Genomic DNA, 19,658 nt, shown 5'->3' on the forward strand with positions numbered 1-19,658 from the left:
CTCCCTTACCTTAGAGCTATCTGAGAGGCTGTCTCCTAGACTTGAAGTCCTCAGAAAATCAACCGAATAAAAACATAATTCTCAACTTCTGAGTTGCGCATTTTTCTCTGTAAGATCGACAGAATGGTTTTTTTATATTGAGTAACTTTTGCTAAATTAATTTTAATGGAAAAGTCTTTAATAAATGCTGGAGGGGTTTTGTACCCAAGTTATCTTTATTTTTGAATTACATTTATGTTTTGCTTTGCCCTCATCTAAATTTTTTTCACAAGGTGTTGATGGGTGATGAGCTTTCTAAATCTTTGCATGCCTTCAAATGTCTTTATCTTACCATCACACTTAGTGTTAGTTTGGCTCTTTATAGAATTCTAGGTTCAAAATAATATCCTCTCAGAACATTAAAGTAATTGCTCCATTGTCTTCTGGAATCTAGTGTTATTGATAAGAAGTCTGATGTCAGTATTGTTCTTTCTCTTTTGTAGGTAACATGTTTTTTCCTCTGGAAGCTTTTTCTTTTAGAATTGGCATTCTGAAATCTTGCCAGAGTATGTCTACATGTTGGACTTATTTCAGCCAACCAATTTATGTATGTTCAAGTGAGGGAAGACCTGTAACTTGTTTTAGTTCAGGGATGTTTTCTTCTAAGATTTCTATTTCTTGTCTCTGTTCTCTATAGAATTCCTAGTAACAAAGGTTTGTGACTTCTGTTAATTGATCTCATTCTTTTCTTTTATTAGGCCTTTTGTGTGGTTTACTGGAAAAATTCTTTGATGTAATACTCCAGTTCACTTATCTGATCAACAACTGTATCTTCTCTGAGTCATTCAGCCCAGTTGTTGAAATTGTAATACTTCCAAAAAGAATACTAAAGAGAGAAGAGAAAATAAAACAACAGAAAGTTACTGTTGTGTGTAAAGAACTTTTTCTTGTTTCCAGTTTTTGTGCTTTGACCACAAATTTTATTAGAAGGGATAAGGATTTCTAGATGTCTGTTGTATTTTCTTGTGAAGTTTGACATTATGAGGACGTAGCCCGTAGTTCTGTTGATTCGTAGTCTGCCAAGTATGTAGATGCGTAGACCTCAGCCTGACACTCTTCTTTTTTGAATCCAAGTCCAGATGTGGCTAATCTGAGACCTTGAACCCTAACTCTGCCCCTGGAGAACCTTCTCAGTCTTTTCCAGGCAGCTACTACCAGCTGATTGGAGTTGGCACAAAGATCTATTTTCTGTCACTGCATTAAAAGTAATAAATACTCATTCGTAAGAACATTTTTCTCTTGCTACTTTGTAATGTTTTATTTTTGTGAATGACATTTTATAATTATCAGTTATGGCAAGTTTGTGTCTCATTAATCACATTATCTTCAACTGTAAATATTATAGAGGTTTTTTTATTTGACTAGTTAACTATGTTTTATGATACACATTTTCTTATTGATCTGTTACTTTGAATGTTAATGGTTACTATTATCTTTTTAAACAAAGCAAGTACTATATAATTATTTTAAAATTGATGTCACATTGCTTATTGATTATTAAATGAGGCATTCCAGTAATTAGCTATTCTTAAGCTTCTTTAAAAACCTTGTGTTAGCTTGACTTAAATTGTGGGTTGGAAGGATATAGACTCATGTTTTCTATTTTCATATGACGAGTTTAATGAATATCATTATTGTTGGCTGAGTGGCTAATGTAAAATTTTCCACAGGTTATCTTTAAAAAAACTTTCCATTGAAGTATAGTATACATTTTTAATTCTGCAGCTTCCTACTGCTACCTCTGTTTCTACTAGTGCTTTTTCCTTTATATATTGCCTTTATTTAGAATAGCTCAAAATGTGTTTTCATGTAGCATTTCAAGCTATAGAATTTTAGATGTGGAAGTACCTTAGACATAACCTGTTTAGACCCTCTGTATATTATAGCTGAGTTCTTGACCCAAGGCTACCTAGCTGGACTAATATTCTGTCCTCTGATTGCTGTTTTTCTGTGTTTTGTTTTATCTTTTAAAAATTTATTTTGGAGAAGATAAATATGACTATAGCCCATTTTATGTTTGTCCAGTATGGCATTGTGGCAAAACAAGTTTTGGAGTCTTCCTGGTCATTATTAATATGGGTCTACCATTTAGACTTTGGGCAGATTAATTAACCTTGTTGAGCCTTAGTGTCTTCATCTTTAATTTACAAGGAGCTTGCTAATACTTTCTACCTACTGTTACCCTCCATGTCTTGAGAGTTTTGTAGGAATTAAATGAATAAAATGTCTGGCAAATCATGGGATGTACAGAAAATGGTAGCTTTTTGAATCAGAGTCAGTGAAAGAAACAGAAGCCAGTCCAGATTTGATCTGTTACTGGGAATTTAGTGCTTACAAAATAGTGGAAAGTTGGGAGGAACAGATCCTAGGCTGGGCCCCTGGCAGACTCGCAGAACACTACAGAGAAGTGACCCACATGGGAACCTAGTCCCTCTAAAGCCTTCTCTGGAGCTAAGCTAGCAAGCAGCATGCTTTTTCCATTGCCCTTCACAGCCAGCAAGTTGGAAAATGGTCACCTGAAGCCTAAGTCCAAGGTTACCGAAGTCATATGAAGAAGCTTGCTGATGCCTGCCCCTGTCTTGGCACCTAGGAACTTGGAGAATGGAAATTGCTGCATAAAAGCCTCACCTTTTCAACTTCGTTTGCTGATGGCCAAGAGTCTCAGGACAATACCCCTGCCTCATAGCCTCCCAGTACATCTCACACCAGTTCCCATGCTTATAACTTGGAGGATAAGGGGTGTGGGAAGCTGGGAGATAATTATAAGCTTTCTGATTTCTCCAAAGGGAAGGAAGGAGGTTGAGAATATCTGAATATTGGCAACAGTGGTATTAAGATGGATGATAGTGGTGAATAAGGATTATTATTGCTGTGTTTCATATATTCCATTCAGAATTATACATCAAGTGGATGACATCCTAGAACAAAAACTGGAAACTCCAAGTCCAGTTATTTTCAATGGACCGTGTTCCTTCCAATATCTTGTTCTTTATTTATTAAATAAATAATTCACTGTACATCTCAGGATGAGCAGGTGTCTATTCTGAGTGCTGGGAATGTTTGTAGTGACCAGACACTGTCCCTGCTGTCGGAAAGCCTTTGCCCTGTGGGTTACAGACACAGGCTGGTTTACTGTAGGAGAGTAAGTGCTGTGGTAGAGGTGACATGCCCAGGAGGGACGCCCACCCCCTGTCAGGGGGACTTATAAAGTGACACCCAGTGCTTTTAGGGAGTGATCATTCAAAAGTAAAAGTACCCCAATTGCCTACACATTTATAAAAGAGGAAAGAGAACTGTTTCATGACAATTTGGGGTAAGAACAGGGCAGTGTAGAGGGGAGGTTCTTCGTGTAGAGAGATGGAGAGAATCCTTATGAGGAGAAAATCCTCTTGGGTCTGGCCAGTTCTGTCGCTGAGCTGACGTTTGAGGCATCTTTGATGGCTCCTGCCATGGCCCATTTATCACCTTCACCTGTAAGGCTTTCAGGAGCCTTACTCCTTCTCTGAAGGTGAAGCTGGCATCTGCATCATTACACAGACTCCAGGCCTGGGGCCCGGGCGTTCTCTATCCCTTTTTCTCATTATCTTCATTTTCTTGGTGCAAGGAGTGAGAAGGGGCTCCTTTTATTCTATATGTTTATTGCACACATAGAATAAAAGTAATAAAATTTTAAGGCACTGAAGATGGCCTTATTTGTTCATTTCCATTTTTCTTAGTAGCCAGTGGTGTGGTGGTCTTCAGTTCTTGAGGACACAGGTGGAGAAAAGATCAAAACTTGTGTCAAAATTGCCTCTGTGTTAGAGAACAGATACAAATTGTCATTTTTAAAAACAGACTTACAAATCCTGGAAGCATTAATAAATGTACATTTTTATACATTTTTAAAGATTATGCCAATATTTTGTTTGATTTTGTGCAGTCTTTAAGCTTAATTCAGGTATTTTTGCTCTGTTGGTTGTAAATCAGTGCTGTTTCATCTGGCCTTTTGTTCATAGGCTTTGCATTTTAGTAAGTTGATAATAACTTGTATCAAAAGAGATTTTACATCTGTAAGCCACCAATACTTTATCTTGAAGAAGGAAGGAAAACTCTGAACTCTGTGTTTTAGGTGCTACACTAGGCACATATTCATTTTGTTCTTTTAATCATTACAACCAGAATTTGTTAATTTATGTTATTATTAGCTCTATTTTTACAGTGGCCCAAAGAGAAATCAGCAACTTACTAAAAGTCATAGCAACATTAAGTCAAATTAGAATATGAGCTTTTTGAGGGTGGTACCCTGGTCTTCTATTCCTTTGTTGCCATTGACTCCACATAGTGGACATTTAAATATTTGGTGATGAATGTCTCAAAAGCCTCCTCTGCCTTTCTAGTGTAGGAGCCTTTTCAATATCAGTCCAACCTTTAGTGATAAGTTGCAAATTAAAAAATGTGCTGCTTTGAATATGTTTGTACCTCTTCCATCAGTTCTTGTAGAGAGCTGTTGGGCTGAAGGCTTTTTCCCTTTTCATACTTTTGTTCCCCTTTTCATACTTTTGTTCCCCTTTTCATACTTTTGTTCCCCTTTTCAAGGCCATAGTACATAGGTCCCATTATATCAGAAAAAGTGTAAGACAAAGAAAAGCTTGGTGGGAGCAGGGGAGTACACCGTGAAGGGCAGCAGGATGTGGTATTTTTGGGAAGTGCAACCCACGAGACTAGTTGTTGGTACTGCCTTGTGCTTCTTCCCCCATCTGAGACAGTGAATCCTCGCCATGTATCTTTCCTGGAGTATGTTTTAATTCCTCCATAATCGTGACCCACCACCACCACCACCATCACCACCATCACCACCACCCTCCATCATCACCAGCAGTGGAAGAGATATTTTAATTCATTTGTACTGCAGTTACTAGTAGAGATTAGCACAGAGCAGTGTGTGTTACACATTTCCTAACGAGGATGCTTCTATTTAAGTGAAAGAGGTGGTCATTCAGAAGCCCTCCTTGTACCCTCTTTTTTCCATATAGCTTCCCCACTATACTGAAAATCTTCTAAACTGATGCTCAGAATGATTGTTCCAGAGCTCTGTGCTGCACCCTTTAAAAAAGCCTTTGTAAATACCCTTGGGCATAACGTTATTAGTAGTCTTTTAGGTATAAACTTGTGTTTTTAGTTTGTGTCTTTGTGGAGGGAGGTAAGGGCAGAAGTACTTAAATTCTAAAAATGCATATTGGAGTCATTTTTAGTGAAAGGACTTTCTCCTGCCCTATCTCCTTTTATTCTTTAATTTGTAAATGAATAGAGAATAAAATCATCCCTGGATTTACACTACTTTGGTTGAATAGGAATGTTACTTCTTGAGCTTTCATATTCTAACACAGAAATAGAATGATAAAATGTCATTACTTTACATGCTTACTCTAATCAACTTTTTTTTTTTTTGGAATCCACACTGGAATTAGCATTAATTTATGTCATTAATTTTTGAAACTTCCAAAGGATGATGTACTCTATTTTCACTCGTGGAAGACCTTGAATTTTTAGGGCTAGATGGGTATAAGATTTTGAAGAGAAATAAAAGGCTTGGTTTACAATTTACTTTTATTTTTAATTTCTGTATCCCGCATTTTATACAGCACATCAGATCAACTCTTGAGTTTTGTTTTGTTTTTTTCTTTTTAATTCCCTTCAGTAAAGGATAGAGTAGAAATTGCATCCTACCTGAATGCCAGATAAGAATAGTTTTTATCTGGGTTAAAGGGTTACTTTCCAGTCATGGCACTTCATGAGCATGGTTTTTCCTGCCCCATAGTTTACTGGAGTAATTAATTTTCTTCACAGCTACATTGAGCATTTCTGTTGGCCAGTATTTATAGATGTTGAAATAAAGTGTAGCTTCAGATACCATCTGATACAGTATCTTGGTTCTATCCAGCTTCTTTCCATAAATAATGATTTTTGTAAATTCATCCTTCTTAACACAGTTTTTTCTCCCTATAATCTCCTACTTTTTCTTGTGTTTTGTCCTCCCTCCACCACCTAGTGTACAATACTTCCATTAGTCTTTAAAGCTGCAAGAATATTTTCACATTGTTGGGATTTGTGAGTCTTAGTGGCAAGGTTGTAAAAATAGCTGGTTAGTCAAACTTGCTTTACATTTTAGAGTATCAGTAACTCATGTGGGTGAAACTGTAATTCCTGAGAGAAATTAATTTCAACCTGGTAGAAAAATTATTGAAGGTGTTGGAAAGACCTCTCCTGAGATAAAAGAACAGGAAATAAAATCTTTTACATGTTAATAATTCTTTTTGCCTTTGAGGTGTACTATGGTTGACTCCTTTGTTGGGTTTTCATAGTTTAAGCAGCAAATCCATTTCTTCTTTTGTTGATGTTGTTTTCAAATTATTCAGTACTCAATACAGTTGGAGAAATGTTTTCCATATTCTTCCCTGTTTGAAAAGACTTTTTTAAAAGCTTGCTTAGGATTGTATATCTTTTCATATAAATGACTATAGGGGGAGGGGGAAAATAAATGACTATAAATAGGATAGGAGAGGATGATAGGATTATATGAAATTTTTAGCAATTATGAAGCTCATTAGTGAAAGGCCTCTCAGGAGGAAAGATTCTGCAGAAACGTAATTGTCATCCTGTACCCTTTGATTGATTCTTGTTTCTATTTTGTCGATAGTAGACTATCAATGTTCTGATCTTTGGTTTCCAGACTGCTTAAAGCTTTGAAAAAGATTATATCTTATAGTATGAGATGACTCATGATTCTTATATTGATAATTCATATATCACATAATTGACAACTTTAAATAGCATGTACATTAGAGAATTCTTTTAGACTATTTAGTAGTTTACAGGGGAAAAGGAGTTGAAAAAAATGCTTCCATGACTATCCTAGCAGATACTTTCTGAATGTCATGAATTTATCTGTCTATTTTGGTGGAATGATTGGATTAGAGGGCATGTGCAGGTTTTAAGGTTTTTAATAAGTGTTTCTAAAGAGCCTTCCAGAAAGTATGAATCAGTTTTGCTTTTGTACTTTGCTGTAATTTAGTCTTCTCCTATATTTTCTTGTAGAAGTTTTATAGTTTTAGGTTTAAGTTTGATCCATTTTTATTTAATTTTTGTGCAAGCTATCCATATTCAATTTCTTTTGGGAGCAGGGGTTTGGATGCATATTTAATTGCCCCAGCACCATTTGTTGAAAAAGGCTATCCTTTCTCCATTGCATTGCTTTTGCGCCTTTGTCAGATTTGTTGGTCATGTATGCATGGCCCCATTTCTGGCCTTTCTGATCTGTTCCTTTGATCCACTTGTTGGTCTTTCCACCATTAATACACTTGGGATGATTATTATAGCTTTCTAATACTTTTTAAATATATTTTTTATTGAAGTATAGTCAGTTTATAATGTTGCATCAATTTTTGGTGTGCAGCACAGTGCTTCAGTTATATAGGAACATACATACATCTTGTTTCCATATTCTTTTTCACCATGTTACTACCAGATATTGAATATTGTTCCCTGTGCTTCTAATACTTCTTGAAATCAAGTAATGTTAGCCCTCCAACTTTGATTTCTGTTTTTAAGAATTGTTTTGGCTATTCTAGATCCTTTGCATTTCTGTATAAATTTTAGAATCAGCTCATCAATTTCAGCAGAACTCTGCTGGGGTTTTGATTGGGGTTGTGTTAAATCCATTGATCAATTTGGGAGGAGAATTGACATTTTAACAATACTGAGAAATGTCTTATCAACAATGTAGTAAACAAACAAACTGTGGTACATCCATAGAATGGAATACAGGTCAACAAAAAGAACAAACCGTTGATCGATGTGTTCGGGAATTAGAAGACTCAATACTGTTTTTGGGTATGACAAATAATGTTGCTGTGAATGTGTGCAAGTCTTTGGACAGACATACATTTTCTCTTGGTTTGAAGTGAAGTGGCTTTATCATGTGATGGATATTTTTAGCTTTTTAGGAAACTGCAAACTATTTGCCAAAGTGATTGTACCACTGTACATTCCGTCTGCACTGTGGAGGAGAGTTCTGGTTTCTTCACATCATTGCCAGCGCTTTGTATGGTCAGTCTTTTTAATTTTAGGCCTTCTAATAGGTGTGTAGCAGTGGTAAATTTTACTTTTTTGAGTCCTGGATATTCTTGTATTACTATAAATCTGTTGAGCCTTGTTCTGGGATACACTCAAGTCATTGGGAAACAGTTTGGTCCTTTTGGTTGTGTATGTGTTAAGTGGATACCGAACAATAAGTGCGCAGACTAGGGCTTAATTGTTCCCTGTTACTTAGGCAAGACCTTTTTGTGTACTCTACCCAATAGTGTGAATTATGAGTTTTTCCAGTGTGGTCATTTGGGAACAAGCACTGTTCGTGGCCCCATTTGAGCACTGGGCAGTGTCCCCTCTCACTCTTCCCCTGGTTTATGGCAGTTTCCTCTCCTGTGTTCATTGATGGGTGCTGTGCTCCAGGACCACCATCTGCAATCTCCAGGTTTTCTCTCGTCTTGTACTCTGTCTTCTGGATTCTAGTTTCTTTGGTCTGCCTGGTCTCTCACCTTTGTCTCCTCATTCCAGGAGTCTGCCAGACTTTCCAGTTTCCCCTCCTTCATTGTTGCCTAGAAGTTCTGTCAAGGCAATCAGGAGGGCCAGTGCTGGGGCTCACCCTCTGTTTCCTGTCTCTCAGGGATCTCTAGTCTTCATTGCCTGATGTACCAGTGGCCTCATGTTTCATGTATTTTGTCTGCTTTTAAAATTATTTATTAGTTTTTGATGTTTTGGAGTAAATTTGTAAAAACCAAAATGTGTAAATTCTGGTTATTTCAGGCAGGAGGGTAGATGTGGTCCCTGTTACTTCATTGGTCTGGAAGGAGAAATCCTAGTTCTGTTTAAAAGTATTTTAAAATCAAGATGTGAAATACAGTGTAACAGGTAAAGTGTACAGGTCAATCAGTTTTCACAGATGTATGCGTTTCTATTACACCACTCAGATCAAGATGGACAGACTTTCTAATACCTCATTGGGTTCCTTTGTGCCCCTTCTTGGTCATTGCCACCATCTTCCCCTCCAGGTAACCACTTCTCTGATGTCTGCCACTCCCTGTTGGTTTTGCCTGGTCTGTGACTTCACTCAGTGGCATACCTGCAGTATTTTTGCCTGATGTTTTTCACTCAGCACGACGTCTGTGGGATCCGTCTTTGTTACTGCTTCTGTCACTTACTCTTCTTTCTGGCCCAGCAGTGCCTGTTCTCCCATGGGTGGACATTCGAGTGGCTTCCAGTTTTGGCTCCTGTGAATCAAGCTGCTGTGAACGTCCTTTTGGTGTACCTTAAGCTCTCCTTCCTCTTGAGTAAATACTGAGTGGAATTGTTGATTCATGGGGCGGTATACTCTGTCTACTAGACACTCTAGTAGATATCGCCAAACAGATTTCCACAGTGGTTGAGCCACTTTTCACTTCTGCTGTCAATGTATGTGAGCCCTGATGAGACTTGGCATTTTCAGTCTTTTAAAGTTTAGCCATTATGGGGCCACAATTTTTCTTTATTAGGCCAAAGCATGGTACTTAGATTAAGTAATGTGAGGGCTAGGGCGGCCAGCCATTCTGGTTTGCTGGGACTGAGGGATTCTCTGAACGTAGGACTTCCAGTTTTAAAACCAGGACAGTTCGTCACCTTCAGTCCATCCAGAGGAGGCTCTCAGGTGATGTAGTCAGCAGGATGTGCAGGTAAAAGCAGGAGATTCACAAGGTTCAAGCCAAGCCCAAGTACAGATAAGGACCTGGGCCAGCCTTCCCAGTGGTTGTGTTCTATAGGCAAGAAAACAGGGGCCACTCACTCCACCCCCTTTTATCCTCAGGTCTCAGCTTAAACTGTGTTTCTTCAGAGAAGGCTCAGCTGGCCCCTCAGGCTGCATTAGTTTCCTCTGTTGTATTTTTGGAGCACTGTATATAATCTTATAATACTTACCACACTTTGAAGTATATGTTCTTATCTGAATTATCTATAATCTAGATCATCTGTAATCTTTATATCTTCACGGATATTCCCAGAACACGTTGGTAGGCACGTCAATAAATTTTCTTTTCTTTTTTTCCCCTGGGAAGTGGGGTGTGGTTGTAGGGGGAAGTAGGTGAGACATACAGCAGAGCAGATCGTTAGAAGATTTATAAACCATGAGGCTTTTCTTTTTTCTCCCAAGGCAAGGGAGAAATGAGTTGTGTTGTAGGAAGATACTGGCTGCTGTGTCCATAATGAACCAGAGAGGATGGTGGTCTTGTGCTGGAAAATTTGGTTATGCCTAAATCCTTTTATTTTGTTTCTTAAGTTTTAAAATTGATAGCAAATGGAAAAATGCATGGTGGCATGTTAAGGCTGCATAAAATTCCAGATGGACTTTGAATATATTTATATAAGATTGGGCAGCCTTTGCCAGATGCACTGTTCTTTGAATAAATAAATGTAAAGCAGAAATAGCTTAAATTTCTGATGGGATCCTAACTTGCTATAGAACAACTTATGAGTCATTGTATCTCACAATGTGAAGATAAAATTTCTGTGACAGTTTTCTTAAAGCCAGTAATGAACCCTTGCTTCAGTCAGTTCTTGTTTTTCTTTTCAGATTAGACTTTGAGTTAATATTTCTTTTGCATGTTAGTTGTTCCTGAGTATCTTTCATGGTGTCTGTGGTGAAAACAATTTTGATGATAATACTACGCTGTCATCTAATTGTTTTTCTGGTTCTCTCATGAGTGTGTAGCAGTTTTTCCAGGCTGTGTGACACGTGATAGCATCATCACTCGTGATAATAATACAATGTGTGCTTGTGATTTCCTGTGTCTTAGAAGTTTCTTCATTTTAATTTCTAACACAATATTGATAGATAGAACCCATGTAAACAAAACTTCTTTGAATTCCTGATAGGATTTAAGAGCATAAAGGGGTCTGGTGACTATACACCTTGAGAACCGCTGGTATCAGTGTTCTGCCAGAAAAATGTGTTAAAATTAGTATTTTATCCTAGTGATTCTTAACTGAGGCTCAGCTGGTGTGGCTCTACCCCAGAGTTTGAAAATCAGAATTTCTAGGGGTGAGATCTGGAGATCGATCTGTTTTTGGTTGTTTACAAAAAGTGAAAACAAAATTTAAATTTGTTTTAATTTTAATATAATTTGCTTTATTAATTAGGAACCATTGTTTTAGGAGATAGGAATCATTTTCCAAACGTCAAAGAAAATTCATTTGAAATTCATTTGAAAAATAGTGATAGCAGCTTTTTAAAATTTAGCATTGTTAGGCACTGTGCTAATCACATTATGTGCATTTTCTTAATCCTCACAATAACCTTATAAAGGAGACATTATGTCCACATTTTACAGATGACGAAACTGAGGATTACAGAGAGTAAATAATTTGTCTAATGTCACACAACTGGGAAACGGGTGGAACTAAGTTTTGAATTTAGGTGTGACTCTGAAGCTTAGTGTTAGATCCACTCTGTGTTAGATCTGGAAAGGCGAGTAGTGGAAAGCTTCGGAATGAGATGTGACAGGTAGAGCCCTCAAACAGTAACCTTTTGATGGTTACTCTGTGTAGTGGTTTATGTTGTAACTTTATGAGTCTGCCCTTGCAGCAGGTGACTTGAGTGTTACTGATAGTTCTTACCTGGTCTATTGTGAACATTTCTTGAGGTTCCATCTTCTCTTACTTCATGAGGAAAACAACACTGATACAAAGATAAAACACCTGTCTTTGTTCTTAAGGGACTCTGTGAATCAGATGATTGTAGTGTGCAGCATACTATGACAAGTACCTTCAGCTTTTGTGGCTGCTGCTTTGTAGCAAAGAAGAGGTGACTCCTCCACTTGAGGTTGGCGAAAGTCTCATGGATCAGACACCAAAGTCTCAGACTCCTTTCAACTTTACATGTGATCTCACTTCCGTTAACATTTCTTCCACTCCCGTATTCTCACTGTTTATCTCATACATTTCTATATAGAAGCATTCATCTCCTAGTTCTTTCCGGTTTTTGGTTTCCCAAGATGGGCCACTTTTCTTCTTTGTTCCCCTCCTTTTTAAATCTTCAAACCCAAAATTTATTTCTATATTTATAATTATGTATATCTGTGTATATTTCAGAAATTAATATTATACAAAATGCCAGTTGAAATTTATATTTTGGCAAGAGGATACAAAGAGATGGGGAGAAGGAAGATAGAGGTAAAGAAATGATTAACACCTATGGTGGTTATCACATTAAGAAAAAACAATTTAACATGGAGTAGAGTTTAGTTACAGAACAAAGAAGTGTTTTCCTTCTCTTGAGTCCTATTCACTTTTTATTTTGAAGTATTTTTAGGAAGCAGAAAAGAGAGACTAATTTGTTAATTATGAACCTGCCAGCCAACTTTGTCTTCCCTTATTATGACATACGTATTTGCTTCAGATTCTTGTAGTGCAGTGTACACTTCCCAACCCCACTGCCTTCCTGGTTTCCCCATAGGGGAATTGCTGTGTCAACTTCAGTGTGTCTTTTTCCATTCTTGGATTTATACTTGAGCTACATATGTATGTATTTATCTAGAGCATTGTTTTTGCATTTTAAAAAATGGTATTTTACATATGTATCCTTCTACAGATTGCTTTCTTGCCCAGTATCAAGTTTCTGAGATTTATCCATGTTAGTATGTGGATTCATTATTTTTAGGTTCAGAATAGAATTCCATTACATGACTATAGTGTAATTTATCCATTCTTCTTTTGACCTTTTGCACTTAATTTGCAACCCCCCTCAGGTTTAACTTGTTCTCTTTTTTTTTTTTTTATGGGGGGAGGTAATTTAGGTTTATTTATTACTCTTTTTTTTTAAGCAGAGGTGCTGAGAATTGAACCCAGGACCTTGTGCATGCTAGGCATGCACTCTAACCACTGAGCTATACCGTCCCCCCTACTTGTTCTCTTTTTGATATAATTTACATACCATATATAATCTACCACTTTAAAAGGTATATAATTTAGTGGCTTTTAGTATATTCACAAATTTATGCAACTGTAACTATCATTTAATTCCAGGACATTTTTATCACTCTAAGAAGAAACCCTGCATCTATTAGCAGTCACTCCTGTCTATTTCCCTGTCCACTTATCCTCTGGCAGCCACTGGTCTACTTCTGTCTCTCTGGATTTGCCTATTCTGGATTTTTCAGATAAATGGAATCATATAATATGTGGCGTTTTGTGTTTTTCACTTTTGTAATGTTTCATTTAGTATAATGTCTCAAGGTTCATCCATGTTGTGGCATGATCAGCATTTACTTCCTCTTTATGGCTGAATGATAAATACCCCGTTGTATGGATATACCTTTGTTTATCCATTTATCAGACATTTGGGTTGTTTCCATTTTTTGGCAGCTATGAGTAATGCTACTATAAACATTCATGTTCAGGTTTTCATGTTGACATATTTCCAGTTCTCTTGACCTAGGAATGTAATCACATGGTTATATGGTAACTCTTTTTAGCAATTTGAGGAACTGTTGGGCTGTTTTACAATGCAGCTGCACCATTTGATATTCCCATCAATAATGTACGAAGATTACAATTTCTCCACATTTTTACTTACTATCTTTTTGATTATAGTCATCCTAGTCTATAGGAAATAATCTCATTGTAGTTTTGATTTGCATTTCCCTAGTGACTAATGATGTCAAACATCTTTTCATGTACTTACTGGCTCTTTGTGCATCTTCTGGAGAAATGTCTATTCAAATCCATTGCCCATTATTTAATTGGGTTTTCTTTTTATTGTTGAATTATAAGAGTTCTTTATATATCCTGGATACTAGATCCTTATGAGAGACATGATTTGCAAATATTTTTTCCAGTTCTATGGGTTGTCTTCTTTCTTGAGAGTATCCTTTTAAGGACAAACATTTTAATGTTAATTCCAGTTTATCTGTTTTTTCTTTGGTTGCTTATGATTTATTTTGGGTGCCATAGTGAAGAAACTTGCCTATCCTAAGATCATGAAGATTTATTTAGCACCATTTTTAGAAAAGACTATTCATTTCCCCAGTGAGTTGTCTTGGCACACTTTTCCAAAATCATTTAACTAGAAATTTATGGGCTTATTTCTGGACTCTCAGTTATATTGTATTTAATTTGTGCCTATCCTTATTCCAATACCATGTAGTCTTGGTTGTTGTAGCTTTGAAGTAAGCTTTGAAATCTGGAAGTATGAGTCCTCTTAAATTTTTTCTTTTTCAAAATTATTTGGGCTATTCTAGGTAGCTTACATGTCCATACAAATTTTAGGATTAGTTTGCCAAGTTTTACAAAAAAGGTAATTGGAATTTTGGTAGAGGTTGTACTGAATCTGTAGATAAGGAGTATTGCCATCTTAACAATATTAAATCTTCCGATCTGTGAACATAGTTTTTCCATTTATTTAGATCTTCATACATTCCCTCAGTATAGTTTCCTTCTGTATTCTTGCTCCCATCCATGCCCCCCATGCCTTACTGCTAATAAACTGTGTTTTCTGAAGCTCTGCCACCTGTAAAGAAAGTGCAGTAAATAATTTGGTATCAGTCTTTCTATCATTGTGATGTTTGTGTGGGACTTCTACTTTAAAAACTTTTAGAAGGTGGCAAATTTAATGTTTCATCAAGCTTTGTAAAATGGTTTAAAACATTATAATATAAATATATTACCATGGACATGATTTTTGATGATAATAGCTATATTTAGTCTTTTAAATTTTTTTATTTTCTAAATGCCAGTTTTTGTCATTATGGTTATTTAATGTGTTTAGGATGTTAATGGCATGGGAGTCATTCCTATTCAGAAGCCAATATAAGTGTATACAAGTATATAAATGAAATTTAACTTGTAAATTTGAAAAAAAAAGTTTCAGATGCTCTTATGGTGATTTCTGTGTTTGGTTAGGTTAAACTTAGAGATTTTGGTCAAGATTGGCTGCTATTACCATTATTTGTAGAGCTTGTTGCTGCTTTAGCCCTATAGGGTACACATTAGAATTCAGTTAGCTGCGTTTTACGGAACAGCAATTTATCAAATCCTAATTAGGTAAAGAGTATAATTTTGTATGTGGTATTTGCTGGTTTTTAATAGTGCCAGTGCAGCAATAACATCATTGGTCTCCACTGGTAAAATGTTATTAGACTTGCAAGTAAATGGCTCTGGTAGTTCTGTGCTTCCCTTTGAGTAGTTCATTATAAAGAACATTCAGAGAATCTTAAATCACATTATTCTGTTTTTGAGCTTGGTGTATCTTTTTCTAAATCAGTTTCAAAGTTTTACAGGTTCATTTTCAATTCAGAGTTTTAAAAGTTTGAAAGTAGAGAAGACCTGACACCTAGCCCATTCATTGCCCTCACACGATCCAGAGGAACTACAGCGAGGGGCTCCTGTATGATAAAACTTCTTTTGTGGTCCTGGGTCCATATGTAAGAAAATTTAAAGAATAGTGAGGAACAGAAACGTGCTGTGTGTGTGTTGCCAGTCAGTGTTCAAAAGTTACGGCCTCTGAGGCCTAACCTGGCGCTTTACTTCCTGTGTGAAAAGCCAGCTGCCTACTCCCGGACTGAGTTCTCAGTGCTCCTGCTATTCCCATAGCTACCCGCTCTGGTCCAGGTAAGGCTGCAGAGGATCTGTGAGCCTCTACAGGTTTTATATTTTTAAAAATTTTATAAATTATTTGGAATTATATCTGTAAATGACATCTGCGGTTTTTTGTTTTTTTCCTTTAAAAAGAGTATTAAATGCAGGATTAAAAAAAAATCTCAGGTAAAACTTTCTCTCTTTCCTGTCCGTTTCTTCCAACTCTGCTTCCTAAAGGCAAACACTTTGAATTTTCTTCTTAGTAGTAACTTTTTTGCTCACTGATCATCTCCAGCGCCTTGATAGCACCTGCTCTGGTGCCTATTAATACAATTGACTCTTCAACACTGCAGAGGTTAGGGTGCTGATTCCCTGCACAGCTGAAATTCTGTGTATAACTTGACTTCCCCCAGCCAAGCTTAACTAGTAGCCTACTGTTGACCAGAAATCTTAACATAAACAGTTGATTAACACATATTTTGTATGTTATGTGGATTATGTACTGTATTCTTAAAATAACTAGAGAAAAGAAAATATTAAGAAAATCATAAGGAAGAGAAAATACATTTATAGTACAATGCTGTATTTATTGATACATAAGTTTATGTTGTCTGATTATGAATTGTCTGGCAGTACCTATGTCAGTATTGTCTTATACAATACAAAACACTGTAGGTGTTATCTATATTACTAACACTAGTCATCAAAAATGAAAAAAACATGTGAAAAATTCTTATTTATTTACAGGTATAATGATCCATGCATTAATGATGGAGAGGTAGCAATATGATTCTTTATGGTAGCCTAGTGTAAAAATACCATTGTTTCACAATAGCTTAGCCTATATGATAATTAATAAATCACTTAAAAATTTTTTTAGCATATAAATAGTATTACAGTCATATAAATAGTACACTATTGGAAACATTTTTACGTTAAAAAAAAAAACCCAGCAGGCTGATAAAGCAGTTTCTCCAATTATGAGAGGGAGGGAGAGGGAGGCACAATATAATGTATGGTAATGTAAACTCTTTGAAAGTTATAGGGCAGTTAGAAAACTAACACAGTGTTTATATAAAAATCACTCTATGCCTCTGTAAGGATAGACTATTACCTACATTTATTTTATGAATTCATGACATACCTTTTTCTTAATTTTTTCCGTATTTCTGATCTATGTGTTTTATCTGACCTTTTTCAAATTGTTGCAAATCTCCAAAAATTTTTCCAGTGTACTGTAAATACAATATTGAAAAAAATTCACATGTAAGTGAACTTGTGCAGTTCAAACTCACATTGTTCAAGGGTGGACTGTAAATCTTGATTGAATGAATAGAAGGTTGTCCTTACTCTATTTTCAGATGTGATAGCTTAATATGCAGTTCTAGGTTGACTATCACTTTTTATCTTGGGTGGCATTGCTCTGCCATCTTAGCACATAGTGTTGCTATTCTGTGATTCCACTCTAATTCTGGTTTCTTTGCTCGTGCCGATACTTCCTTCCTGTGAATGTTTGGGATCTTCCCATGTTACTACTTAAACAAAAAAATTAAGTATGTTGGGAATTTAATCTGGACACTCATCTTGTTCAGTAAGGGGAAATTTTCTTTAATCATTTCTTTGATAGGTCCTCCCTCATCCCTTTCCCCCCCAAAAAGAAGTAAAAGAATCTGTTTTCTCTATTTTTTCTTTCTGAGACTTCTATTAGTGGGTTGTTGGACCTCATTCATTGTTCTGTTTTCAGTCTTTAGGTTTTCAAGTTATCCCTTTTTTTATTATTATTCTTGGGAGATTTTGGTAATATTATCTTATCCTCCTATTACTTTTTTATTTGTGTTATTAATTTTGAAATGTGTTAACCTATTTCTTGTTTTCTGATTATACTTTCTAAATGGAGTATTCAGGGATTCAGTGATTGTGTTGTAGATAGACTTTCAGCCCTTTCCTTCTCTTTTTTAGCTCTCACCCCACTCTTCTTTCCAGGGTACTTGGCATCTTCAAGGGCTAAGTCAGTGCACCCCCTGTGCCTGCCTGCCCCATGGCATCCCTCTCTGTATGCACATAGATTGTCACTTCCTTCTCCTCACTAAGTGTGTACCTTTTTTTTTATGTCTGCTTTCCATCTTCTAAAACTTTTTTTAATCTAAAACTTAAAAAAATAAATCTTTCTTCCATTGTTGCTTCATTTTTCATTGTCATTGAAATGTTAATACATTTTAGTTGCTATTTTGGTGTGGTTTCATGGGGGAAGAGGAAATATATGCATATGTTCCATCTGCCATTTTAAAATTGGAGTTCTTCCTCTTCCTCTGAGGTCTGGTAACTTAATTTTATGGTTGTAATTCGAGTAGCAAGTTAAATATATAAATTTAAAATCAATTAGTTTGAAGAAAATAGTGAATAAAGGCTGATTTGATCTGTCTTAATAACCAAATGGATAGTGTGCTTTGTAGTAATGAATTTTTTGAATTTTATTTTTGTAGAAGAAATTGAGGAAGAATCTGAAACAACAATTGAGGCTGACTTGACTGATAAACAGAAACATCAGTTGAAACATAGGGAACTCTTTTTGTCACGCCAGTATGAATCTCTGCCTGCAACACATATCAGGTAAGAACTTTTTAGAAGTTGATTTGAAGTACTCAGTAACATTGTGACAATTGGGGGGAAAAGAAAACTAAAACAACCTTTTTGAAGCATTTTCCAAACTCTCCTGACAATCTTGCTCAAATTAGTTCACTAAAGGCTTTATTATGTAATTTTATCTTGGAAATCCATAGTGTGTATTAACATTTTAAAGCCCTGCAAATGTTCTGTAGTAAAGTAACCATGTTAGCTTTGTTTTAATAGAGACTTTTCTAATGTACTTCCATTTTAGGAAATGTTGGTCCTCTTCAGATTCCTAAAAAGTTTTATAGTTATTAAAATCCAAGAACTAGATCCCAAGATCGGGTTCCCAGGCAGATGTCTCTTGACCTTATAGGATATAAGACTTTTCACTTATTTATTTTTTGGGGGGACCTCTGGGATGAAAACTTAATATTTTTCATTACTCAGCTTGCATCTGCTCTGTGCATTGGTGGGATGTAGAAGTGAAATCCAGTTCCTGGTTTGTAGTTTTAGGAGAATGGGATGGTCTTTTATGATCTGGTGGTAGTAAGATTTAAGTATAGATCCAGGTGAGCTCTTTCTCTGTGCTGTCTGTAATAGGTGCATCTTATTTGAAGGTGTGACAAAATATTTGAACTCAAAAGACAGGCATTTACTTGGTGTCAGGAAAACTTCAGAAGAGGTTGGCATTTACTCAACCTTCGAGAGACTGTGGGGCGTGTTTCAGGTAAAGGGAACAGGCGAGCAAGGGTATGTGCAGGGAGCAGCGTGTGTCCAGGGTCATGGATGTGGGGGATGCAGTGTTTTGTCCCCTCACGTTAAAGAAGTTCCTTCAACTTTTGTTCACAATCTTTCCTGCTTTTATTCAGTTCTTCAGTAGTCATAATTGTCTTAAAAACACTTTATATACGGAAACAAAACATACTGCCAAAACACATTAACCTTTTTTTTAATTGAAAATATTAACTGTGTATTTCAACAAATGGGCCCCTCCTCTTTAGCTTTGAATGTTGATATAAGTCTCTCTATTTTGGGCTCAGACCGGTTTGGAGACTTCCTAAAGCTCTGATTTGGTTCAGAAGTAGACACAGAGATTTTATTTTCTAAGGCAGGAAATGTATGACAAGGATACCAGAATTCCTTTTCCTGCAAATCTTTTCAGAAATAACTTGATCCCCCTCAGTAGTGAACATCATATTCTTGCTTTACTTAGGTTTTTTAAGGGACACTGTATTTAGATTGGCTAGAGTTAGTATATTCTGTGTGATTTAGGTCTTTTACTGGGAAAAATAATCAGGCCAAGTAATGTGGAAACAGTCACTTTCCCTACAAATAGGGGTTATTTTAAGAAGTAGGAAAGGAAGTTACTTTTT

The 19,658-nt window shown here is 36.2% G+C and overlaps 1 protein-coding gene across 9 annotated transcripts in view; it reads left to right on the forward strand.

Moving 5' to 3' along the window:
• MTA3 (metastasis associated 1 family member 3) overlaps positions 1-19,658 on the forward strand; it is a 180,686-nt gene that overhangs the window by 61,038 nt on the left and 99,990 nt on the right. For all 9 annotated transcript variants that reach the window (XR_006719189.2, XM_045504783.2, XM_010967707.3 and 6 more), the window contains exon 4: positions 18,159-18,285. Coding sequence is in view for 8 of the 9 variants with exons in the window: in XM_045504783.2 (XP_045360739.1) it covers positions 18,159-18,285 (127 nt within the window). In the remaining variant the exon portion in view is untranslated. The remainder of the gene's footprint in view (positions 1-18,158; positions 18,286-19,658) is intronic.

This window comes from Camelus bactrianus, chromosome 15 (genome assembly GCF_048773025.1).
Source record: "Camelus bactrianus isolate YW-2024 breed Bactrian camel chromosome 15, ASM4877302v1, whole genome shotgun sequence".
Lineage (NCBI taxonomy): Eukaryota > Metazoa > Chordata > Mammalia > Artiodactyla > Camelidae > Camelus > Camelus bactrianus.